This window comes from Anabas testudineus, chromosome 24 (genome assembly GCF_900324465.2).
Source record: "Anabas testudineus chromosome 24, fAnaTes1.2, whole genome shotgun sequence".
NCBI lineage: Eukaryota > Metazoa > Chordata > Actinopteri > Anabantiformes > Anabantidae > Anabas > Anabas testudineus.
The window spans coordinates 7,894,653-7,917,027 of record NC_046632.1 but is presented as its reverse complement, the minus strand read 5'-3'; the positions used below and the strand labels follow the sequence as shown (position 1 = coordinate 7,917,027).

Here is a 22,375-nt window from a genome sequence, read left to right as displayed (position 1 = left end):
TGTAACTATAGTAAATGCAGTCCTTTTGCAATCATTTTTTTTAAAATATCTATGCTGTATATAGCCTATTTTTAGAACTAACACTATCAACATGGCACATGTAACTTTACAACATGGGATTATAAATAGCTGTTTGTTTCTTAATTTACTTTAATTTCAATATTTATAGGAAATTCAGCTATTCAGCGTTTCATTAAGGACCAAACTCATTTTTGGAGATATCTATTTTTAAATACACAGCATTGATAATGTTTAAGGATTAAAACGTGTTTAATTACTTGTGAGTAATTTGTCTTTAGTTGTTTCACAACCGCCAACAAGCATGAGGAAGAAGAAACACGGACTTTTGTTCTGAAAAACTACACCGGAAAACAGACATTGTTTACAAACAGGCTGCTTCCGGTTGGCAGTCCAAATCAGCCTAGTTTAAACATTATTTTACGATACTTATTTGTGCGTTTTCTGAGTTTTTACCCAGTGAGCTTTCAGCACTACCAACATGAAGTCAAGTCATTAAAATGACATCCCAGTTAGTTTTACTATTCGACAGCTCAGCTCCCTCAGAACCAGCTAACGCTAGCTAGCCGACACTTGGCTAGCTGAACAGATGTTCTGCCGCATGGCTGATTCATTTCAACAGGTGTCAGCCACGACGAGGGAAATCTCTAAGGATTTCTCGTTGGAAACCGCTGTGAAAAGAACTCTGGGCTAGTGTTTTATTCTTGTGGCTAGGTTAGCTATTGTTAGCTGTAGCAACTCTTCAACTAGCCGGCTGTTTGTAACGTTAAGTAAAGTTTGTCGCACTCGTGTCATGATCCTCGGTCGCGTCCTGTTGAGCCTCAGATCGACGTATATAGAAAGTGTTTGTTCTCAGAAGTTCGTTATCAGTAACTTATCAGCTCGGTGGCTGCATCCAGTATCCACCTGTCACAGTCTGAAAGTAAGCGAGCTTAAGCCATCTACACACCGGTTCGGACTAAAGATAAAGGTAAAGAAATGAAAGCCATGGAGAAAATAAATACTCAGCTTTTTACCATTGTATCTTGGTTATGATGTTCCTCTTTGTTTTAGGCTTTAACACAGTCCCATCTGTATCCGTTAACCGTGCGTGACATGCAGGCAGCCAGTGCCTTCTGTGGCGAAGAAACCAGTGGCGTTGTGTCTGATGAGGATGAGGAGGGGGGAGGTAAATGTGATGATCAGGAGACAAGGTCAGAAGATGAGAAACTGAAGATGATAATGATATCTCCAGGTCAGGTGGATGCAGTCAATGTGGAGGTCCAGCGTGGGGAGGCTGACACTGGGTCTTCATCCAGTGAGTAGAACTGACTACCTGAAACAACTTTGATAGTCCTAAAACTATCAAATGCAACATTTGATGGGGTGACAGGGCGCAGAGACATTGTGCTGGTTGTATAGTTTTTCTGCATAATTGAAAATCTGCAAACAAATGGGCACATGCTGCTGATAACAAAATCATTCACGTTTTGGTGTGGCTGTAGTCGTAGTGTTTTTGAGTATTTGCAAGCCCATTCAAACTTAAGTATAGCTTGAATGAGATGTGCACATGTCGTCTACCTTCACATATAGTGGTTTAACACGTTTACACCTATCTTATTTGAATTCAGGAATACAGTACCTCAGTATTATTCAATGCATTTAACATCATAGCATTTAGCAGTCACGTTAGCTTCTCTACTTCTCCATTTCTCCACCACTAATTTTATTTAGTGATATCTGTAAGCGCTGTACTTTATTGAAAGTGAAAGTAAAGGGAAAATGTCGAATAGAATAAAAAAGGAAAACTTCAACAAATATATTTAATGAAAGTAGCAAACCTCTAGTATAACCATAACTGTTCTTTGTTGATTTCCACAATAGCCTACAGTGCTCCTCATACTCCAAAAGTGGGTTTCATTTCAGTTCTGTTCACTGATGTTGTAGTTGTCTAATTTGTTCATAAGTAGTTGAAGTGATTAGCAGGGTTGTACAGAAGGTTTAGTGTGATCTTGAACCATATCTATAATCAATACAGCATGCACTTATTTTGTGTGTTTCTACATCAGTGCTCATACTTATAAAGTATGTGTGTTTGTTGCATTGTCATCACTTTTTCTATGCAGCTCTTACAAGATCAAATGAGAAGAAGATAAAGAGGAAGATGAGGAGGGAGAAGAAGAAGTTGATGAAGAAAAAGCTCAAGTCACCTGATACAGTGGACCGTTTAATGTTAGAGCTTCCATTCGCTCTGACCAGCCCCACCACGTGGAAGGAGTTAGGGTGTATGTACATTCTTAATATTATTTATTAATCACTCTTTGAATTATGAGGTAAAGTTAAGTGACAAGCACAGTTGTGCTGTAGCCCATTGACTCACACAGTGGACCGCTGGCTTTATTATTGACTAACTGTGATTTCATTTTCAGTGAACTAAAGCATTTAAGTGTAACCCGTCTTTGCCCACCTTCTGTAGTCCCCATCCCCGAGCAAACCCAAAAAAAGAGAAAGAGGAAGAGAGGGGACAGTGGGGGTCGAGTGGACAGTGAGGAGGATGGAGACAAGAAGAAAAAAAAGAAAGAAAGCCAGCGACCCAACTACTTTGTCTCTATCCCTATCACTAACACACAGGTACAGAAGTACTCTACTTTTCTTTATCCCAGTTTTTTACAAAATTGTATTACAATTTGTTCCATTTTCAACTTTTCTCATTACTGTCGAGAAAGTTCTTGAAGGGAGACAAGTGGTGGTGATAATAGAGAGGAAATCTGCCCTATGTAACCCGCCCCTGCTGATGATTGAAATGTTATTTGTTCAATGACAGATAAAGTCAGGTGTGACTGAGGTCCAGGAGGCAGTGCTTCAGCAGGAGCCCCGATTGGCCAAAGCCATGATCCCCGTCCCAACTCTCCACATCACTCTTTTAGTCACTCATCTGGCCAATCAGGAGCAAGTAGATTTGTGAGTGCATGGGTACATCATCATATACACAAACAGTTCAAACATACATGGCATATACACTGTATATATATGCATGTGACAATTCCTACTTGGTATATTGTACACTGAACCACTTAATTAAACACAAGCTGCGAGAGAAATACAAATGCAACACAGGGATTACTCTAATGGCAGCTTCAACATTTGTGGATCAAACTCTAATATTGAATGTGTTCTTGCAATGATTCTGTAAATGAATGTCAATGAGAAGAGCCTAAGAGGAAAATGTATCCCATAACCGGTTAATTGAGGTATTTTCAAAAAGTAAGACTGGTAAACTGAATGCTTATTATATAGCAAACAGAAATATTATTATAGAGCTTTAAGTTTAACAGACTTTTCAAGACAGCTAAAAATAAAACGGTGTGTAACCAATTGCACTGAATTGGATCCATAGTGTAAGTGTTCCACAAACAACAGTGCTGAATGGAGTCATTATTGAAATGTCAAGCCGACGATTAACTGACAAAAGTCAGGCTACATGAAATGAGTACAATTCAGTGCCAGTATGTCAGTAATATATATATATATATATATATATATATATATATATATATATATATATATATATATATATATATATATATATATATATATATATGTGTGTGTGTATATATATATATATATATATATATATATATATGTATGTATATATATATATTATGATTGATCCATGCAGATGGAGGTGAATACTGATCAGCTTTTTAACATGCATGCAAACATATTCAGACCATTGCTGTACATTATTTTTCTGCAGTAATTATTTATGTTTGATGTCCAATCACTGAAGGACACAGATAAAAAAAAAATTAAATTACTTTTTTCCTTTGCTACACCATCTTTGTCATTGCTTTTCCAAGACTTTGACAACAGGTTAAATGTTGAAGTTGGGCCCTCAAATTAGGCACACCCATATTTTTCTCATGCTACTCCATTCATTCTCTGTGTTGCTGTGCATTATCATAAAATTCAACACATGTACTAAACTTGTAATATGCCATATAATACATGGCTTACATAAACTTAAACCACTATAGCCACAAAGCTAAATCAAGTTTTGTTGCAGTAGTCAATGTACAGACTGAAGTTAGAGCTTAAAAACAGGAATGTAGTGTTCTGTAATGACTAATTACCGGCATGTCACTTTAGATGCAGTTTCTGTCTTATCTCGTCCTCTCAGCACTTCCAGGAAAACTGGTGGAGAAATTGTACATTAGTAGGTTTAGATTTCAGTGAACTTTAAAAATACTTCTTAAGAGCATACGTTTTTTGTTTTTTTTAAATTGACATGTTTATCCTATTTAATAGAAAGACATGAGTCAAAATAAAATGTCTCTGTTACACACATTCAAATTCACTATTCTAATAGATAGATTTAATCCCATTTAATTACACTATCTTAAAATTATACTTCTTACTGGTCCCTTTAGTTAGTTTCTACTTTTAAAATGCTCAAACATATTTTTTATTTTTAGTAAAATGGCCCTTCTAACCAAAACACATGGCTAAACCTTACAATCAGGAAGTCCATCCAGTTTCCATGATTTTAGCTAAACCGAACTATTACCCACATTCAGTACTAATACAGAAGCAGTGCAGAAAATTTAATATCTCAGAGTGAAATTAAAATTGGATATAGGAGTGCTGGAAATGATGGAGCCATGTTATGTGACGCTACATAATCTACATCAAGTAGAAGATCGTGTCATTAGTAATCACCAGATTCAGTTGTTATGTAATATTAGAGCGAGGGGGAAGAGAGGATTAAGTCATGAAATGACGCCTGTGTGTGTCAGTCAGTGTGTGTGTTGTGTATATTCATGCGTATATTTCCTTTTAGAGCGGCAACTGTACTGGCTCGGTTTGAGCCGTCATTGGCTGAGCTGCTGGGCGGGCGGGATCTGATGCTGCCCTTCTCAGGCATCAGTCACTTCAGGAAGGAGGTGGTGTTTGTTGGGCTGGCCCCCGGACAACACAGACACACACTGGACAGCCTGGCAGGTCAGTGACAAAGGTTTAGCTTTTCAGCCTCCTGTCATCCTCCAACACTTCTGTATGTCACATTGATTCATAGGCTAAAAATACTGGATTACATTTTATTTCACAAGTGGTCTTTGTGCCGCATTTTATTAGGGGATAACTTGTATTATTCAGTATTACCACATTACTGTACTTGTCTTAACCTGGGATCAGCTGTGTAGTCTTGCAGCGAGTTGAGTATTTTGTATTTGTTGTGTTTGTTGAGGACACTTTAACAGGGGTTGTTGTGTACTGTTGCGTGACTTTACAATGGAGGTCACAGATTGAACAGCTTTACTGTAAAAGGTTGTCTAATATATATTCTTGGTGCTGTTACTGGTAAGCTCTCCCACACTGAAATCTAGAGTTCATAGGTTCTGTACTATGAACCTGATTTTTGTTCTGGAGCGACCTGGGGAGCAGGTTTTATTGTGCGAATGTGTGTATAAAACACCAGGCACCAGTTTAAGAGTTTAAGAAGTCGATCGCTTGCACTGATTTGTTTTTCAGTGTAGTCACATCTTCTTTCTTAAACCTGCTTTAAGTACTATAGATTTGATCACGTAACACGTGCTTTTCTCCAGGCCTTTTCTTTTCTTTAACTTTGCCTGTGTGTATATGTACATGTGTTTGTGATATTTTAGTTTGCATCAGTACACTTGTGTGGGGGTGTGTGCAGAAGCATTTGCGTGTATGTTTTTGTGTTGTGCCTTTGGCAACAACATTAAGCCAACATTTCTAAGAGGATTCTCACTCCATTGCTCTCGTGACTCCAATACACACACGCTCACATTTGCTTAATACTGTCAATTTCCTCTGTACAGTGTCAGCTAAGTTGCAAATAAGCAGTGCTTCCAAAACAGTATACACATGTATACAACTGAAAAGTAGTGACTTTAATAATCTGTATATAGTCCATCAAAGTGTTTTCTTTCTTTTGAGCTCCAGAACAGTTGCTGTTCATAAATGTATTTAGAGCAAACATACATGTTGGAGCAGCATGTTTGGATTTTGCTTTTATGTGTATTAACTATGTATTAACTGCTCAAATCCAAGCAAATACTACATTTGGCATATTACCGACGACCTAGCTGAGACAAATCCCAAAAGGATTTCATCTGGGGGCCTGATCTAACATGGGAAATGCAGTAAATTAATCTTTCAGGGAGAGAGAACTATGAGACCTAAGGTTCTACATAATTACCTCTGCTGTCAGAGCTCTTTTTACATCTGTATGTGTGTTAAAAGGATCTTAAAAAGCTGTAAGTTGTGATTTTCTCACTGGGAATCATGTAGAAAAAGCTGTGGTTAACTTTTTATGCCAAATAGTTGAGTTGTTGTGGACATTGGTGTGTTCTTCTAAACTTGTGCCTTTCATGTAACACAAATAATTTGAATTTTGAACCCAAACAGTGAAAAGGCTTTAGCATTTCTGTATATTCTATACATGATTCACAAAGTTTTTTGTATTTTCCGACATGAAAAATGAAACCATTACCAGAAAAGATCACAAACAGAAAGCAGATGCATTGTTGTTGTTGGAAAAATAAAAGTCAGACTGTCTTGTCCTCTCGTCTGCTCTCTCCACCACTGTTATTGATTATATACTAACCTTCCTCTCCCTCTAGAGCTCCTCTTCTAAAAATACCTCTATGGTTTCCCTCTATAACTCATCAGTTGGTGTGGTGCATCTTCATCTGTGTGCCTCTGTCCTTGAAGGTTGTCTGTGTGTTTATGTTCTTGTGCTTAAGCAAAAAGTCTTTTTCCATCCTCTCACTCACAGATTCTTAGCCATCTATGTTGTCGTGCGTATAGATTTTCTAAAAATCTGTAATTTCATATGGTTCAGGAAACCAGGTGGTTGTAGTGTATACTAACAAAGATGTGTGTTCGAATCTACCTCTGTCACATCTCTCTTTTCTCCACATGGTCGTCTTTTGAAGGCTTATTGCCTTTTCTGTGGCCTTAATAATAAAAACGTTGCTGAACTTTTAGTGTGTGTTGTAAATTGTGTTTTGCAGAGTTGTTGCGTAAGCGTTTCGAGGAACAGGGTCTTCTGCAGGGAGACAGTCGTGGATTTGAACCCCATTTGACCATTATGAAGCTGTCCAGAGCATCAAAACTACGATCCCAGGTATGTACGTAACACGTTTAACACACACTTCTTATCAGTGTCTACAAATGTTTGCTCTACTTGACATTAACCAATCAACTTTTTGATGCACAGTTCCACACAGCATGCCACTGAGATGTGGGAGTTGTGCACACTGGCTCCTCAGCGAGCCCCTGAGACCTACAGTTACCCATAACACCTTTTCTCTGCAAAGACATTTACATTTATGAGCTTTTAAGTATAAAATATAAATCATTTTAACAGCAGTAATTAAGTATGTAAGTTATATCTTATGTTCACCAATTGCTATAGTTTCATCAAAATGCACAGGCACATTTTGGTTTAAAAAACTAAATAAAAATAGTGTCACATTCTCCATTTATGCCCAAATTGATACATTTTCATTCCCTGCTGAAACATTTTTATGCATAATACATTTTTATGTTTTCATACTCTGTCCAGATTAGCTTGCTTTGACAGTACTGCCAAACAGCTGCACTGTTGCTCCTTTGTCCCCAGCCATCCATTTATATTTCCCTCACCTCTGAGTGGCTGTAAAATGTGTGAGTTTGTTAGTTATATAGTATCTGCCGAATTATTGCTTCTACCAGTGGGAATTGCATGCCTACTGCAATATTTTAAAACAAAATTGAGTATTTAATGATGCCAGTTAGAGCCAGCTACTATGTTGGAGTGGATTAGCTGAATGATTGAGGAAAAAAAAAGGTGGAGTGACTGGTGTTATGCATATGAAATGGCTAGGATTTAAATAACAGGGAAGCTGGGGTGAAGGGTGGAGAGGACAGAAAGATAAGAACATTGAGTAGTAGCCAGGCAGCCAGAGACAGAGGAAGGACTGCAACCATCTTTTTCCCCTTTGACACCAGATGACGTCTTATTCTTCCTGGCGCCCGCCTGTTGTTCATGTCTGCCTCATTTAGCATTTGTATTTGTGTTCTTTGTTAAGAATATCGTCCCCTTCCAAAGCACTCCCTTCAATTTCCTCTTCAGCAGGTCAGAATTTAACTTTGGTTAAGGTCTGGTGATTGACTTACAATGATTCAGTTACAATGTTAGGGTGGGATTATGTTTTGGATCATTATCTTCCTGTATGATGAACCTCCTTTCAATTAGTTCTCATGTGTTTCCCTGTAAATTAGCAGGCAAAATGTTTCTGTACACCTCTGAGTTCATCCTACGGCGTTAGTTATATCATCAGTTCACACATCAAGATTAATGAGCCTATTTCTAGAAGCAGCCATGCAAGCCCAAGTCATGACACTACCTCCACCATGCTTCACAGATGAGCTTTTAAATTTTGGATCATCATCAAACCTTTTTTCTCTATTGGGACCTTTCCATCACATTGGTAGCAGTGAATGTTGGTCTCATCAGCCCATAAAACTTCTGAGACTTTTGTGGCTCATCTTTATACTGCAAATGCCAGCCTGACTCTCTGATTCTTACTGGTGCTCCTAAACGCAGATGTCTTTGGTGTTTAGAAGACACAACATCATTAGCCTTGTTGTTCCAATACTGTTGGAGTTAATGTGCTAAATATGACTTTAAAGCATTTCTCTTTGTCTCTCTTAGGGTATAAAGCGCATGGACCCAGCTCTCTACTCCAACTATACAAACAAGTAAGTGTTTGTATTCACAAATATATATATATATATGTATGTATTTATTTATTATTAAATTAGTGAAGTATTGTGCAGCCACTTTCTCGTACTCACTGATTCTCTCATGCTCAGGTATTTTGGAGACCAGACAGTGGAGCGGGTTGATCTATGCTCCATGTTGAAAAAGAAGCAACAAGACGGATATTACTACACTGAGACCTCACTTCAACTCGGTTAGTGCACGCACAAACAGAGCCAACATTGTACATATGTCTCTGTTCAGTTGCAATATTGACCACCAGAGGGAGCTGTCTGCTTATAGGATCATGAATTAGCCTACTGGTGCAGTGGATTCACTGGGAAATCCAAACCTTCCAAGGATTTACAAATTGCTTTCAGGTTTTTCATACCAGTTGTCAGCTGTATTTTTTGTTAGTTTGTTTGCTTTTTAATCTGATGCATCCCATGCTTAGCAGAAACTAAAAGTCGTGCAGGCTGGCTGAAGCAAACACAGTGGGGATACTAAAAAGCTCATTACCATTTTAGACAGTTCTGTACCTAGTTCAGACATTCTTACCCTGCCAGCTTTTTTTTCCAAACTTGCAAAGGTCCACAGTGCTTAGGGCCCTTGAGATGTTGCAGTAAAGAGTTAAAAGTAGATCATATACAGCATGCTTATATTCTGAAGTGCATTTTGGTGTAGAAGTATGGAGAAAAGACCTAATTTTTATTACAATCTGATGTGGACCTAACTAATTTATTCTGGCTGTGTACACACTCATTTGTTTTGGTCTACAGTTTTTTAATGAATAGAGGCAGTGCTCAGTTAAATGGGACTCACTGAACTGTGGTTTCAACATGTGGTATTAGTCAGATCAGTGTGTTGCAGAATTAGATCAATGGATTTTTATACTGTGTGTTTCCTGCTGCTTTGTTATTGAGCTTGTTAAAAGGCTTTTTACAGAGCACTTACACACCACATGAACTTGAGATGGCAGTATTGAACACTGTGGGACTTAGGATGTACACAGGCAATGTCTTTGTGCATCTTGTGCATTACCTCTAGCTAATGCTGGGAGCCTGTAACAGCTTGCTAGGAGCTAAAGGGGAATTTTATCTCTAAAAGAAAAAATGTGTTTAGAGGATTATTTTATGAGTGCATTAGTTACTATCTTGTCATAATCACATTTTGCACAGCCGCTCTTTGTCACACATTATGTCATCCAGTTTTGCCACAGCAAAAACGCTACACGCAGATTTGAAATGGAGCAAATATGGTTCTTTGTTCCTATTGTAAGCAAAGATCAGTTGGCATGATACATTTAATTTCTCCTATTTCCTAACAACAGATGCCTGAGCGAGATGTAAAAATATCACTGTTTCTTGTATCAGTTAGTATGTGCTGTAGTTAAAAGAAGACCAGTCACTTCAGGAAGTACTCAGACAGCTTTTAACACCTTTTTGTGTAGGAGATGATCATTTTAAATGGATAAAACATCTATCTAACCTCAGTAACACCTATATGACAAAGTAGAAACTTATTTGTACAAAAGAATTTGTTTAATTGCAGCAGTGTCAAAGGAGAACACAAATAAACATGCCAAATGAACCCTTTTAAAATAAGCTTATTTTGTGCATTTGTCTGTCAGGATGACTAACAGTGAATAAAACACTACATTGTTTCCTATGGAGTTAATATATACCTCCAAGTAATCACATACAAATATGCACATACAGTAAATAATACTGTAAATAATGGATCGGCAGGGACTCCCTAATTCCCAATGCAAAGTAGCTACACTAATTGCTGTGTGTGTATGTTTGTTTGCGTGCATGTGCGCGTGTGTGTTTTCAGCATGAGTGAAACTAGGCTGTCACAATGTTTTGTGGATCATTGGGCTGTCTGCATGAGACAAAGGGTGACAGTGTGTGTGTGGGAGTGAGAGACAGATCAGGGGATGTTTACCTCACACTTCTCACCATTAAAAAGCTTGTGTTTTTGTCAAGTGCTTTTCCACCACAATACATACATATTTAAAATGCGCTGTCGATAATCGTCTGCGTTTCTACAGTGTTGCAGGGTAGAGGGTTTAAATACAAAGTTATAATGTTTGATGTCAGCGAGTAAGGTTGTGGGAATTGTGTGTGTCAACCTGTGAACTTATAAGTTACATAAGGTTTTAAACCGAGACACAAATAAAACTGAAATAACACAGTCATCTTCTGAATAATTAAAGACTTGAATGGACATATGACTTCAAATGAAGCCGAATTTAACCGTAATCATTAACATACCAAACGCAATGCCGACTCGAGGCGCCTTTACGGAGGGTCCTTTATTTAGCTGAGGTCTTCATGAAGAATTTTCTTGAAGTCAGCATCTAGTTTAAAGCACATGCTGATTGCTGAATTTGTAATTTTGTCACCGGGTCACAGGTGATGTAAAATAAGAATATCAGCTCCTCTGAGACGTGGTCATGCACACACAGCATGTTGCTAAATCCATGTAGCATTAATTTACCCTTATTGTTACTTGGGACAAATGACACTATCACGTGCAGTGACACACACTAACAGTGCCCACAGTGTCACAGCTGAATTCATAAGGAGAAGTAAATGCATCTTAACATATTTTAAAACCATTATTAGCTGAATTAATAACTAAAACATATTGACACTAAATGCATCTCTCCCGTAACACAAGTCATTATGACACAACCTGTCTCAAAAATACCAACATATTGAAATTCCAACATTGAAGGTAAAACTGCAGCTGCATTAAACGTAGAAAAACAAATGTGCCCATCTAAAGACATATACTTTGTGTATGTCCAGCATCCACATTGTAGCTTGAAGGTTAAAACACATGATGAGCAGTATGTGGCATCACTCTCTCTGTTGGAGAGCAATTACTCAGCCGACACACAGCAGTCTTATTACTCAGTGTAGACACTGATACAGCAGGGAATAAAGAATTGACTTCTCACCCAACAATTCAACAGATTTCACTTAGAGAATTGGTAATATCATGAATAATTGAAATTAGCAGGCAGCTGTATTGGATACTGTTAATTTCCAATAAGTTCTAGTACCCAAGTTACTTAGAAATTCCTAAAATCTAACTTATCTTCTATTAGAAAGTGTATTCATAATGTGTGCTTGGTAGACTTTGGAGAAGGTTGTTCCCCTTTAAATTATATCACCCTGTCAAACTGGGAAAACTACATAGAAAGTGATATTGGTGAAACTTATTCTTTTGGGCTTATTCTTCTCCACATTCCTGTTTCTCAAAGGGCACCACTGAGGTTCACATTGCCTTTTCTTTTGCTGCACAGTGGTCATTGTATATGTGTGTTAATCCCATAATCCAAGGTACAACATAATCCGCAACAGGCCCACTGATGCTCATCCCAAATTAGTGTGTTTGTGCTGTGTGTAGACCGGGAGGGGGATGACAGAATATACAGGCAGTGAGAGAAGACAGGGTAAACAGGCAGTAAAGTTGTTTTTCATGGATATATGTAATCTCATTAAATTTAAAAGGCTTAATATTTCATGGCATGGTTACAGCAATTAGGTTTTTTATATAACAGGTCACAGAATTCTGTGTGACTGCACCACTAACAATGAAAACCACTATGTGCAAAGTCAGGTTTATGGCTACCTGATGGATCTAGTGTTTTCTAATAGCTTCAGTTTTGGTCTCCACCAACTCCTGAAATGTGTGAGCTAGTTATATTGTATTACTCTGTCACCTTTGTTTAGACAGACAGTTGGAAGTTTATGGTTCAGAACAGGGTTGATGAGAAACACACAGTCACTTGATTTTAACGAACGCTACTCTATTAGAATGTGTTGATAATGTATACGAATGATGAAATAAAAGAAACACATGCATATATGAGATTAGCTCTGTGCTGTGATTACAAGGCTCCTCGTTGCTTTTCGTGTCACTGCAGAAGGTTTTTGTTAGGAAAATGGTTAGGAATGTTAAGCTTTCTGTGCTGGTGTTTGTGAAGAACCAGATTACAGGAAGTGGGTAGTTGAAAGGCTAAAGAAGTGAGCGTGAAATTCCCAAATGTCATCGCTTTAGAAACACATCTTAACTTGTTTGTGTTATACATAAGCAAATAGTCTGTGTAACAGTTTGAGTTTACTGTCAAGTGGAGATAATGTTTTTCACTTGGCCTTTACGTATGCTGTTGCTCCTATCATGGCCTATTGGTATTTACAGTGGGGAAAGAAAAATTACACAACTCACACCTACAACTTCAAATGCAGAAACATATAGGCATAACTATATACATAGAGAAGCCCACAAAGACAAATGCACTCAAACAGTACAATCACAGGGACGGATGAAGATGTTTTGTTGCTCTCTGACCTTTTGGTATTTTACTGAGGTAAGATCACTCACTCCTGTGCAGCCTCTGATGAGTGGCTTTTTCCTATTAAACAAGTCTTTGGCAATGCACAGTTTACAGCCATGATTGCCAGATGACGCGGCTTGCTAATTTGCATTTAAGTGGGCTAATTTCTCTCTGGAGAAATATTGAATGAGGGGACTGCAACATTTAAAAGACAAAAAAATGACTAGTAAAGAGCTGTTTAACTGTATTCAGGGATTTCTGATGCTTTAAATGTAAAATTGTGGACAAAATTTTGATATTTCTGTGCACAATTGTTACAGCAATCACAACTAAAGTTGGATATAATCCATTTCAATATTAAGAATGTACTACAAATACCATTTGTAGACTCTTCTCTACTGTTATGCTATGCTCTTCCTGCTACAAGAAACATAATCATTTTTGCAATTTGTTTTACAATAAACAGGAGTGATCTGTGTCCACTTTGATTGGCACATCATTTCACAGCAACCTGTGAAGACCACAGGTTGCTGTGGGTCCAGTTGTAGTCTTCTCTGTTTTTGACCACGTCATTGCAGTATTCTTTGCTTCTATGACAGCGTTACACGTTGCACTTGTTTGAAGCAGCAGTCAACATCATCTGTGCGAAGAGTAGCAACAAGGCCCTGCTATTTTAATTAATTAATTTATTTTCAAATTTTGGGAAAGCAACAACATACTTTTGGCATGCATAAATACTGTATATATTGTTGTCTAAAGCAACGTGCAGTAGTTTCTAGCAAAAAATAAACATTTACGGGATTGAGGAAAGAGTGTAGAGTAGAGAAAAAGCAGTTTAGAGAAAAAATTATGATGAGAAATGGAATGAAAGGACAAGAGAGGGGACAGAGCAAGAAATACGTGAGATTAAACATCAATGATGAATGAGAATATGGTAAAAGAAAGGAGAGACAAAGGAGAGCCAGATAGGTTTTCAGGAGAAGTAGAATTAAGCAGAGAGTGAAGATGAGAAGAGCAGATTGGATGGCCAGACACCCGGCAAAAGAGCATTGAGAGTCTGAGTGAACATGACATTAAACAGACGAGCGAATTGAAGTTTGATATTAAAGGGCGGGTGAAGGAGACCGGCATGGGTCAAGCGACGGAGTCAGAGGGCGTGGTGGAAAGAAAATTAGAGGATATAATAGAGGAGCAGTGCGACAGGCAGAGGAAGATTGGATGAAAGGGAGAACTGTCCTTCAGGATCGCCCACCATAACCCATAAAATCTGTTTCTCTACTGTCTGACTATCTCAAACAAAAAAAAACTAAATCAATCCAGTGTTTCTCATTTTGAAGATTTATTTAGTTCTGTCACCATAAATTTACTCTTTGATTCAGATCTAGTTGCCACAATAACAGTAACGTTCCTATCATCAAATAAAATGTGAAAAGCAAATGTAAATAATACAAACCAACCTCAAGATGTCATAGAAATACAAACCTACAGCAGGAAACTGTGAGCATAAATCAGAGAAGCTTTAACAACCTGAACCATACCACACACGCAACCGCAAAGTGCTGTTTGAGGCTTAAGACTTTTAGTATTAAGGTTAGAATTGGGTTTAGGTAATGGATCATGTTTGGCATTTAGTTGCTGAATTCCACAAAGTACCAATAGTGAAACATCACATTAGATACTACAGTGATTGTTTACTAGCCGGTTTTGTTTTAAATCGTGGCTGAAATGTGTGATGCATATAAATAATCTTTTTCTTTGCAATGTGGATTAAGTGTCCCAGAATTTGTATGTCGAAATTTTCAGCCAAATGGCAAGAGACGAGCAGTAATCTACAGTATATGGAACATTACACTTCTGTGATAAACAATTCTGATCAGTGTAGTTTATCATAGAATAGCAGGGATGACTTTCAGTGTGTATATATTGTAGTGATGATGGATAGATAGTTTGTTTGATAGATAGACAAGCTTTCGTTGGTTAAGTACATCTGGAATGCTAAATTACAGAATCAGGTATTGACATTAGTAAGTATGTGTATACTGGATGTAGCAAATGTAGATGACCTTGCTGCATCGTCACAACTGTTTATTTGGTGCCACCACCATGCAATGTAACAGAAAAATGTCTAGCAGAAATGCCAAAATACCAAGCTTGTCACACACAGTCTCAACATTGTTCATAACTTGCTTGTTTTTGTTCTTGTGTATCACTGGTGTGCCACGCTTGTGTGTGTATGTGTGAGAGAGTGTGTAAGGGTTAAGTTAGCATTTCTAAAGTTAATCATTCATGGACGTATTGTGATAAACTGTAAGCCACATCACTAGAGCAGTCTGTTATCTTCAGCATGCAGTTGTTGTCTTCTTTTTGTGTGCGTAACCTGTCTTGTGACTAACTACTGAGGCACCATGAGGCGACCTTCAGCTGAACAAAGTCAACACTATTGCAGTGTTTTCCTTTGCTGTCTGTCTCTCTCTGTTATATGAGGCTTAAAGTGTGTTTAAACAGGTACTCAAACTTTAGTATTACTGCAGTAATAATATAATAAGTAGTGTCTAAGCTGGTTTTTTGTGGTTTGTTTATTAAAGCTCATATTTGCTTCTGTTTAATGGATTTATTTTATAATAATAATATGATTTCTACTTACCATTATAACGCACAAATACGTGTTTATATTGGGGCGATTGGTGGGTATTGTGACACTCAACTACCACTGGGCCAGTGACAACACTTATACTCCACAAATAGCTGTCATCACAGCTGCAGTTTGTGCGTGTGTGTGTGTGTGTGTGTGTGTGTGTGTGTGTGTGTGTGTGTGTGTGTGTGTGTGTGTGTGTGTGTGTGTGTGTGTGTGTGTGTGTGTGTGTGTCTGCGTAAAGTGGCAGCTGTGAGCTGAATGCTGCTGTTGGAGACAGGGCTCCAGTGTCTCCTCACACAGCTGAGTTCAGTGCATAATGCACTATAGTGCGTGTGATGTGTTTTTGTGTGTTTGCTTTAACTTCCCTCTCGCCCTCCACACTCACGTCCCCCAACCTCCTCATGTGCGATCCTTCATTAACCCTGCAGCGCAGAGATGTTTTTCAGTAGACCCTCCATGTGGAGTTACACAGACCGCATGCAACTGATGGAGATTTGTTCTTTCACACAAGGACTCATCAGCAGATCTGCTTAAGGGGGCTGTGGAGAGCCTTTTGGATGAAAAGCAGTCTCTAATCACTTTGCTACCTGCATCCTCTTCACTTCATACAAAGCTACGCACAGCAAGAAAACAGTAAACATGCTGAGAATTTATTGTTTTAAAAATTCTAAAATGTGTTTAGAATTTGAGTTGATATTGTTTTTATGGATGTTTTTAGGACATTAAGGTAATAATAATAATCCTAGTGAGCTTAGCATTTTCTTTTTAAAGAGAGACAGAAACTTGTGTTTATAAGTTTCATACAGGACAACAGCAGATCTAGCGCACAGCTAAAATAGTACTAGAGTCATCAAACTGTGGCCTAGTTTTACCAGTTGTAGAGTAATGGCTAATGAAACAGCAGGATAAAGTAGAGTAAAACATTTTTCTACTTATTTTTTTACTCCTTTCAATCAGCTCTATCAACTCATGCTGCCAGACTGCACCAAACTCCGACTGTGAGTGCTCATTTGAGGTCATTACATCAGAGTGCACTGATGTTTCTGGGCTGAGAGAGAGAAGGAAAGTTCACCTTTTTTAGCCACTTCAACATATATTACATCCAAATTGCTCAGCTACTCTCATTATACCACTGTTCAGGCGATACTGCTAACACACTGCAGTGGAACTAAAGACTGAGGCGTGGTAATACATATTTATGATGAGAGAGAGGAACTGATCAGTAGTAGTTGTGGACTCATGCATGTCTGCAAGAGAAGTCTGAGTCACTCGCTGTTTGCTTGCTTACAATGCTGTGCTATTCCAGTGTTTCAACAAAGTGTCATGATGACTCTTTGACAGGTGGCATACCGAGTGTAAACAAGAACCAACAAGTGAATTATGTCTCATAATAAAATAATATCACAGAAACACAAAAGCCCTAAGGTCTGCTTAGATTTTGCTGTTTGGCTAGGAGAATTCCTTATTTTAGGAGGTTAAAGACAAGATTACATTTAGCTATGATGGAATACAAAGAGCTGAAACTAAAAGTGGTTGTCATAAATCAGCCCATAATGTGTAGGAACAAAAAAAAATAAATAAAAAAATAGGCCACTGCAGGTGGTGGTTGTTAATTATTGGCATGATTACATAAAACAAAGAACAGCAGTAAATCATCTTCAGAGAGAAAGCAAATATGTGACATTTTAGCTGTTGCCAAATATTTTTCTGTCAGTTATTTCAACATTAAAGATAACACCTACATACTGAATCTCAAAATATTTTTCCTTAGTATATTGTGTTTCTTTTCAGGCTTTGACCACAAACGAATAGGTTTTACTCACGAGTGTGAGCAAAGTAAGGGCACAACCACAAGTTGGAATGAACAAAATAAGGTTGTGAGTTGTTTATATTGTGTAAATCCAAGCTCCATTATTAATCACATTTGCGTCTTTAAGTGCAGTGTAGAGGTTATTATAACAGATTACTGCTGAAATGTCCTCATGTGTTTCCATATTACCTTGACCCTCTCTCTGTAGTCCTGACCATCTCCTTAACTGTAATCTGTTCTTAACCTTGGAATTGACCTATTTTTAACAGTCAATTTTAATAGCTCTTTTCTGGTCCATGGGAATAATTGGCTACCTAAAAACGTCGCTACAGGTCTCATAAATAACACAGATACATGCAATAGCAAGCTGCAGCTGCCGGCTACTCAACAACCATTATTCAAGCTACAGCGACAAGAAGAGGTGGAGCCTGTAGCCCGCCCTCCCCTTAAACACACACTCACACTCAGTCACACTCACATTCACATGCACACACAGACACAAACAGTATTGTCTGGTGTCTCCTCATTTATACTGTTCCCCTTTCCTCTTCCACGTCTCAGAAGCATGGCATCTCACTCTGTCCCTTTATTTAACACATACTTACTCAAGCTCACATACACATTAAACCCCTTCTCCTCTGTCCCCATCTAGTTACACATACACACACACACACACACACACCTCCTCTGCTTTCATCACTTCAAACACAAAAAAAATAACCCTTTATGTTATTTAATTTTTTACCTCTCTCTGTCTCCCTCCCTCTACTGCTCTCTCTCTCTCTATCTCTCGCCGATACACACACACACGTACACACCCCTCCTCCCTGTGTCAGTGCAAAGTAGAGCGAGCGCAAGGAGCTTGTTCATTTTTTTTTTCCAGCGTCTGCTGCCTTGCTCTGTCTTCTTCTGGCTGCACTGAGGAAAAGCGAGGGTTTTTTTTTTTCTCTCCTCATTGCCTCCTTCCTCACAGGGTACATCTCTCCATCAAGGGGAGAATCAGAGAGTGACACATAAGGGAGAAGACAGGGAGGTAAAGAGTGGGAGAGGCAGGGCAAAAAGCAGTACTCTCTCTCCATCTGCCTTTGAACAAGGGGAAAAGGAGAAAGAGGGGTAACAGCGTGGAGAGGGGAACCGGAGGAGAGGGAAGGAGGCGCCATGGGTCAACTGTGCTGCTTCCCTTTCTCCCAAACGGAGGAGAAAATCAGTAAGTGTCTCCTGCTCCTGTCTCCATGCGTGGGTGTGTGTTGTTGGAGAGACAAATTGTATTCATATACTCACTTGTGGTCTTTTGGATAGGATTGTGTGCATGTAATGTAGATATACACTGTACACTGTGTGTGTGTCTGTTGATTTGTCCGTGTGTATGTGCACAGTTAGATCCATGACCTACAGATGAACGTGTGTGAGAGTTTGAGCATATAATTCCCTCAGCCTGTAGTCTACTATTGTACATGTGTGTGTATTTGTAGATGAACAGACATATTTCAGTTGTGTAATTCATCTTTTATTGCTAAATGCCTCTGTCAAGCTTGTGATTTGTGAGCTACTGCATTAACATAATAGAGCTACTAATAAGTCCTCTTACAGTCCACATTATTGCAGATGTGAGAACTAAACTTAAAGGTGCATGATTGAGTTTCCTCATAAACAAACAAAAGTGATGTTTACATTCAGTGTTTCTCACCAAAAGGTCTAACTTAGCAAGTTTTAAAAATAAATTCAAACCCTGCAGTGTTTGAGTCAGTATTTTCTAGCTTGCAGTTTTCTTCTTTACTGGATTTGTTGCCAATTTGCTACACTTTTCTGCACATTACTGCCACCAATAGTCAATCAGTGGAATAGCATGAAACCGATGGCTCATTGTGAATTGTGTCCCTGTGCTCACGATACAGGGACTCAGTGCTTCCCCAGTGCTACTTGCAGTCAACAGCAGGTGCCTACATCATAAATGTGGGAAGAGAAGGGAAGGTTCATGTCACCAAATCCAATTAAACTCATACATCATTCTGGACAGAGATGCTCAAACAATCAAGTTATTAACAGTAAGCAAAAGGTATCAATGAGTGGAGGGGAATTTTAAAAGCCCCCTCTCAGGTTATACCATTCTCCTTGTGTACAGGACCATGTGGCACAGATTAGCTCGATATCTCCACATCTCTACAAGCACAGCATTTTCTGGATGAGAGTTGTTTGAGCACTGATGCTATCTAACACATGTTGTTACACAACATCAGTGGTCAGTCAAAGGAAAATTGAAATGGATAAATAAACCAAAGTTAAAGCACGAATTTCCAACAGATGACTGTGATAAAGTGGAAACTGCTCCGCTTCAGCTCATATGAACTGGAATGAGCCTAGAGGATAATTACTGATGCAGCTTGTGGTTTGATTACAGCTTGAAGGAGTGGTTCCTCTGTCATTGTTCTGTAGCAGCTGTAGTGGTGGTTAATTTAGGTTTTAGTTAAACGTACAACTTAGTTTTGGTGCCACTACACATTTTAAAGGCAGGACAGTATTGTTACTACTCTATTATTATCTACTTAGTTAGTTATTATTGTAAAAAAAGAACCGATTCCAAATGAATGAAAAGTTTAAACACTCGCTCACCTGCTTCACCAGTGACACCCCTAACATTTCAGAGCAGGGTACTGCAGATTTTATCTGGATTTTTGAAACCTTATTTTATACATTTCACGATGTTTAATGTTCAACTAATTAACAGAAAATCTCAACCACCTGGAAAAAGCTTTTTTAAAGAACACAAGTAAACTTCGTGGCCGCTTGTTAATAACATAAAAATACAGAATCTGTAGATGAACACTGTTGCTAACAAGTTTGTTGGGTTAATGATTAAACTGTGATATAAAGCAATTACTCAATGATTTGTGGCCTGTGCTCTGTGTGAGCTGTATATAAGACCTTGATCCTGCTGATCATCCTGTCATAAACACAGACTTTGACACCAGCTGAAGTGGTGATTCTGAAAATAGGAAAATAGGTGTAGTGTGTGTGTGTGTGTGTAGGGGGCTGTGCTCTTTAGTAGCACTGTCCTAGTAAAAAAAGAAATATTAATCTGAGCTACATTTTACACTATACATTAGTGTGTGCTCTTTTTTTTTTCTTGCTTCTCTCTGTTTCTCTTCCTCTGTTCTGTTTTCCCCTTTCTGTCCCTCTCTCTCTCTCTCTCTCTCTCTCTCTCTCTCTCTCTCTCTCTCTCTCTCTCTCTCTTCTCTCTCTCTCTCTCTCTCTCTCTCTCTCTCTCTCTCTCTCTCTCTCTCTTCCCCCTCCTCCCTGCTTGCAGCTGCATTGCTATAAACAGTCAAACCACTGTGCCCTACTTCTGAGTGGAGATGGAGGGAGAAGGGGAAAGAGCGATGCATGGAATGAAGACTGTTCAGAGGGAAAAAGAGGGAACATGCTTAAAGAGAAATGATGATACTGAGACAAAGGCAGGGAGGCAAAGAGAGCGAGACAGAACATGAGGGAAGAGTGTGTGTGTGTGTGTGTGTGTGCTAGAGGTCAGATGCTGCCCCTGTGATGCGGTGATAGTCATCCTCATGAGCATAGCAAGAAACATGGTTGTGTGCATGCTTGCAGTGTATCTGTGTGTAAATTAAACTGTGACCAGTATGACAAGGCAGGCAGGTGAAAGGTCGCTGCAGGTGAAAAACATAGTCCCACATCACTACCCATGTAGTAGATAGGTATGCACTAATGCCCACAGCTTCATTAATTTCTTTGTGTAAAGCATGTTAGACTGATATTTTAAGAAAGCAGGCAATCATACCATCTATTGTGCAGCTCAGAAGACACTGTGAAAAATATTAATCCATCATGACTGTTATTTATTTTATCCTTTTGTAATTGCTGTCTTTGTCAAGGCCACCTGAACTACTAAACATCTTATTATAAACCTGAAAAGTATTGAAGAGGAAGCTCCTGGAAATATCAGAGCTTTGCGCAAGGACAAATTGTGCTAAAATTCCAAGCAAGTACGCATTATGGCCTTCCAGTTGGCCATTTAAGTTCCCTACACTGCTGCAGCTCCTCCTATTTGCGAAATGCAATAAAAATGTGGTCGCAGTTGCTATCATCTTTTCAATTAATCATTAAGTCTATCCAGCAGTGGGTAATGGGATGTAATGAGCAATAGTCTTATGTCACCTCTCTTATGTTAAACACTCCTCATATTAACTTTAGTCATTAGTTTCTAGTTGACTGAATACATTTAGTAAATATTACAAGCATTTTCAGTAAAGCAGTTACTTTTAGAACATGATCTGGATGAGATCGATTTTAGCTGTCGAACTTCGGCTGTCGGCTGCATAAAGAAAGAGAGCATTGGCTATATATGACGAAGAGCGGGAGAACGATGAGAACAGGGAAGGTGGAGAAAGAGACGACGAGTGAGGGGAAGAGATACATGCAGCGCTGCTTAATTCATCCTCTCTCCTTTTTTTTTCCTCCCATTCAGTCCTCCCTGCCAAGTTTTCTTCTCGCACTCTGGTGCCTCTCTGTATTAACCCTTTCTTGTTCCAGTCTCTTTTTCCAAGAAGCCTATAAACACTTAACTATTCACATGCACTGCCCATGCTCTTACTTTCCAGTATGCACGAGTCTGTGTGTCATTTTGACTCTGAGACAATCAACGACAGCTCAGTGAGTTGAATCAGGTCCCGATACTGAGGGAGAGGGAGGCACTGCTGGGTTTAAATTACATCACATATGCCCTGAAGCTAGGCCAGTGGGAATAGAGGACTATGGTTTTGCTCTGTGATGATAAATGGAAACAGCTGTCTGCTTTTT

At 38.7% G+C, this 22,375-nt stretch overlaps 1 protein-coding gene across 4 annotated transcripts in view; it reads left to right on the top strand.

The window, feature by feature from the left end:
• Nucleotides 1-391: 391 nt before the first annotated feature.
• The window catches only part of LOC113149203 (A-kinase anchor protein 7), a 34,056-nt gene continuing 12,072 nt past the window's right edge, over nt 392-22,375 (top strand). For 2 of the 4 annotated variants that reach the window (XM_026341128.1, XM_026341127.1), the window contains exons 1-9: nt 392-988; nt 1,072-1,315; nt 2,124-2,282; nt 2,474-2,628; nt 2,822-2,958; nt 4,838-4,998; nt 7,038-7,150; nt 8,723-8,769; nt 8,884-8,984. In XM_026341128.1, the coding sequence (XP_026196913.1) occupies nt 812-988; nt 1,072-1,315; nt 2,124-2,282; nt 2,474-2,628; nt 2,822-2,958; nt 4,838-4,998; nt 7,038-7,150; nt 8,723-8,769; nt 8,884-8,984 (1,294 nt within the window). In that variant the 5' untranslated portion in view covers nt 392-811. The remainder of the gene's footprint in view (nt 989-1,071; nt 1,316-2,123; nt 2,283-2,473; nt 2,629-2,821; nt 2,959-4,837; nt 4,999-7,037; nt 7,151-8,722; nt 8,770-8,883; nt 8,985-22,375) is intronic. The other 2 variants (XM_026341129.1, XM_026341130.1) reach the window with 2 other exon arrangements.